The 4,990-nt window shown below is 34.0% G+C and overlaps 1 protein-coding gene across 1 annotated transcript; it reads right to left on the reverse strand.

Annotated features, from left to right (window-relative positions):
• Nucleotides 1–231: 231 nt before the first annotated feature.
• Nucleotides 232–1,944, reverse strand: LOC126721522 (putative UDP-rhamnose:rhamnosyltransferase 1). The gene has a single exon (XM_050424573.1). The coding sequence runs from the start codon at nt 1,842–1,844 to the stop codon at nt 423–425; it is 1,422 nt and encodes a 473-aa protein (XP_050280530.1). The 5' UTR covers nt 1,845–1,944; the 3' UTR covers nt 232–422.
• Nucleotides 1,945–4,990: the final 3,046 nt, after the last annotated feature.

Raw genomic sequence — 4,990 nt, forward strand, 5'->3', positions numbered from 1 at the left:
TATCACCTCACTATCCCCACTCAGTATTCTTATATCTTTTAGATATCTCAACTGCATGTTTGAACAAGTCAAATTCTACATTGTCAATCATGGCCAAACATTCAAATCTCATTATTCATAATTATCTTAATTATAACATACAATATTTTGATTTTTCATATAAAATAATATTTAACCATTACACACATTTTGGGTATTTGGCCACATAATCCAACACATTACATGCACTGCTTGAAGTTGAAGAGCAATGCATTATCTTGAATCTTTAACAAGATAAACAGGGATACAACTAGCTTGCTACAAACTTAAATCTGAGAGAATTATTTGAACTCCAAAATCTAAGAGGATTTTGCTTATTCATTAGTATTGCTACTGGCACATTTGAAAGGTCAGAAACCTCCTCTTTTTGACACGAATGATAATCACTCTATGTTGTGTGACCCATGTTTCAAATACTCAACAAACTGACCAATGTAGTGTTGCTGATGCAGATTCTCATCTCCAAATATAGCAGCGGCCTCCCTTGCACGAACTCTGAATACCTCTCCTTCATCTGACACCATGGCCAGTCTCAGAGCTTTAGCTATACCATCCCTGTTAAAGGATCCGTCCTTGCCTCTCTCTACTTCCACAGCCAAATGCTTATCCACCAAAAGACTTGCATTCAGAGACTGATCATAAACTAGTGGCAATACAACAAGAGAATGACCAAATTGCAACATCTCAATCACAGATCCCCACCCTGAATGGAACAACGACCCCCCAATAGATGGGTGAGCCAAAATTTCCATTTGCGGTGCCCAGCCAAAACACACCATTCCCATGCTAGATGTTCGATTGCTAAAACCCAAAGGCAAAATGTCACTGTCATCAATAGCCCAAGTAGGTTTTCTCAGTGCCCATAGAAAAGGCACCTGAGAAAGCTCTAGCCCATAAGCAATCTCATAAACCTGTTCCTTGCTCAGCTTGCACTCACTGCCAAACCCTACATACACAACTGACTTATGATATTGTTTATCAAGCCATTCGAAGATCTTCCTCCAAGACTCGTCATTGATTTTTGATGTTCCATCTGGTCTTTCAGGAGGGAGCAAACCCACTGAAATCACCGGCTTCGCCATCAATTTCTCGTGTAAATTCAAGTACTCACCTTCAAACTCCTTACAACTACGTATGGCGAATGCATTACATGAACGTAGAACCTTTGTAAGCCTAGTAGCATCACTCATGCCAGAAACACCGTCTGCGTATATGCCAGAAAGTACAAAAGGCGCCTCATACTCCCGCCATCCTACAGAAGACGGAAAATTAACCCACTCCGGTGGCTTTGTTAGACTTTCTGGTGACTGCCAAGCTGGTGTTTGGTCAGAGAGAAAAAAAAATCCTGGTGGCTTCCCCAAGAAAACTGAGGTAGCAGCAGACATAACAGTGAAGAACACAAGCCTGATATTATGGTCTTGGGCAATCTCGACTGCCCAATGAGGGGAAAAATCTATTATTATCCAATCTGGCAATTGATCTGCAATGAACTGCTTGAAGGGAGTTTGCAGGAGATCATATGCAACCTTTAAGTACTCAACTTTCTCTTGCGGAAAGTCAGTGGTGGCCTCAGCCCCTTCTGTCAGGACCCCGTTTTGCAATGTGGGTAATGGAAACTCCACCAAATCTATAAAAGTTGCTAAATTTGGAGGAATTTTGGGAAGTCTTTGAATGTTTCTTGGGGTTGACACATAGGAAACATGGACTCCTGCTTTGGCTAAAGCAATGGAGAGCTGAAAAAAGGGTATCATATGGCCAAAGGCAGAAAATGGAAGCATCACTACATGTAGACGATCCCTCACCATTTCTTTTGGTATGAGATTTCCAAGATCTTATGCTAAGTATGATAAATTTATAGGCTTAAGGGTTAGCTTATTTTTTGCTTTGGGTAGAACATATTTTTATGTAGCTTAACTTATAAACAAAATATGGGATTGGAATCCGGTGCAATTGCTAAAAATGCAATTGCACCGTACAATTTACCCAGTCCCTCACATTTTATTTATTTATTTATTTTTTTACTTTTTTATCTTTACTTTTTTACTTTTCCTATTTTTTATATTTAATTGTTGAGATTTAAATTTGCAACTTTAAATCTCAACTATCTCTATCAATTGCATCAGGTGCACTTGATCTCAATCCCAGAAAGTGCTGCAACTTTTAAATCTCAACTATCTCTATCAATTGCACCAGGTGCACTTGATCTCAATCCCAGAAAGTGCTGCTTGAACAAAAGCTTTGATTGAGGCAGTTTTTATAACTTGCTATCCAATAACTAAATTCCCTACATATGGGCATTTGACCTTCTCATCAAAAGTTAGGACGATTTTTGACAAAAATTTTAATAGTTTTTTTTCTTTTTTGAATAAAAAAAAGGGGACTCGTGTGTGGCAGTCATTGTCCCACGCCCCACGGTACAGTTGGGTAAGCCTATGGGTACCACCAGCTCGAACTGGAGCTAGGAAACTCCGAACCCACACACACCCCAGACTTTATTGGTTTCTGGGACTTCTAGAAATTGCAATTGCAGTCCTTATGAGAACTTAAACCTAGGATGTGGTGAAAATCTCAGCAGTCACCTACCAGTTGTACCACACCCATTGGTGGTAATTATAACAGTTAATTCTTGACCGTTAGTTGTACCAAAAAAAAAATTAATAATAAATTCTTGACCGTTAGTTGTGAATTATGATCCGTCATTCCAATTATTCATACCCAACGAGAAACTACTATGAATGCCAATATGTTGCAGGACCCAACAATGCGTAACTCTTAGAAAAATAGGACACGATAAAGCCGAAACACAAAATTAATTAATAATTAAAATGAGAGATATATTATTGGATCTTTATATGTTTACATGGTACTTGTAACGTAAACGAACATTACAGATATGCAAATTCAAGACGTTGGCCTTGCAGAACCATTTGTCATAGCCCCCACAAAAATTATATATATATACTATACATAATTATAAAACATTTGGACCTGACCCCTCATAAAAAAACATCCTATGATCTTTATAAAAATAATAATAATAAATTAAGTAATAGACTTGGTAGTATAGTTATAGAGACCTCAAAATGTATTCCATGATCTTCTTTTAAAAAATTAAGTAATAAGCTTAGTGGTTATAGAGACAAGTTATTTTTGTGCTCTTGTTTTCATTTTCATTGTAAAATTAATTCTTATATTTGCTAAAGTTTTATATTATTTGTGGTTTTGAAGACTTCATTGGTTACATTGTGATTTTGTTATCAATTTGCCAGACTATTTCCTTATTTGTATTGAAAATGAAATTACATGCATTATAATAGTATACAAAAGTTGTCATAAATATAGGCAACCTTGAACCTTCTCTTCAAAGAAGTTATGACCATTTTTGACAAAAGTTATAACCATTAATTCTTGACCGTTAGTTTTGAATTATGATGGTAGATATCAATTTTGTCAATTCCTACAAATAATCGTGGTTATCAATTGTTGCATATAGGGTGTGCAGCCAAGCCGTCAAAATTGATTTGATCCAACTCAACCCATCGAGTTAGGTCAGTTTTTAGGGATTGGTAGGTTGGGTTTGGGTTGTGAATTTTATTATTATTATTATTATTTGCAGTAGATCAGGTTGGGTTCAGGTCATAAGATTTACAAATTTAGCTAATCCGACCCAACCCACCTATATTTAATATATATTTAAAATTTAAAAAATATATTTAGAAATAATTATACAATTTTGTTATTCACTTTTTGGCCCCTCTTCCTAAATAAAACCCAAATCCTAAGTTTTCCTCATTTCAATCTCCTTCTTATCTCAATTGTTGGCTTGAACTTTGAAGCACCATTAAAATTTAAAATAGTTTGTGGTGGTGTTGTTCTAATACTCAATTTAATAATAATAATAATAATAATAATAATAATAATTGTCCATCTCGATCCAATTTGATTCTTGTGGGTTGGGTTGAAAAAATCTCTCAACTAAGACCCAACTCGACCGATGCACATGCACACCAACCATTTCAACTATATAAATATATATATATATATATATTTTTTTTTTTTATATTTTTGAGAAAGAACCATTCAAACTCTTCATACCCAATACACAACAAGAAAATACTATGGATCCCAATATGATGCAGGATCCAACAATGCGTAATTCTTAGAAAAATAGGACATGATAAAGCGGAAACACAATTATTAATTAATAATTAAAATATATTCTTAGATTTATTTTATATATGTTTGGAGATATATTATGGGATCTTTATATGTCTAGGTTGTACTTATAATATTAACGTACATGGTAGATACACAAAATCAATGGTGGAACCATTTGTATCCTTGGCCACAAAACTTTTATATATATATATATATATATAGAGAGAGAGAGAGAGAGAGAGAGAGAGAGAGAGAGACTATAAATAATATGACCAGAGACCCCTCATAAATATCCTATGACCTTACAAAAAAAAAATAAATAAAGAATTAAGTAATAGACTTAGTAGTACAGTTATAGAGACCTCAAAATATATCCCATGATCTTATTTAAAAAACTAAGTAAAAAGATTAGTGGATATATAAACAAGTTATTTTGTTTTCTTGTTTTCATTTTCATTGTAAAATTAATTCTTATATTTACTAAAGTTTTGGATTATTTGTGATTTGGGAGACTTAATGGGTTCCATTGTGATTTTGTTATCACTTTGCTTGACAATTTGATTATTTATATTGAAAATGAAATTATATACATTATAATAGTTGAGATTTACCCTAAGAGATATCGTTATCAAGTATACCTGTTCTTAGAATAATGTGGTCCAACATGATATTTATGATGTCTCTATTCTCAATGAGTAATTATTCAAAATTTCTAGTGAAATTATGCAATATTTTTATAGTAATGCTACAGACACAGACTATTTTACAATATTTTTACAAACTGCTGATGTAA

This window comes from Quercus robur, chromosome 4 (genome assembly GCF_932294415.1).
Source record: "Quercus robur chromosome 4, dhQueRobu3.1, whole genome shotgun sequence".
In the NCBI taxonomy this organism is placed as follows: Eukaryota; Viridiplantae; Streptophyta; class Magnoliopsida; order Fagales; family Fagaceae; genus Quercus; species Quercus robur.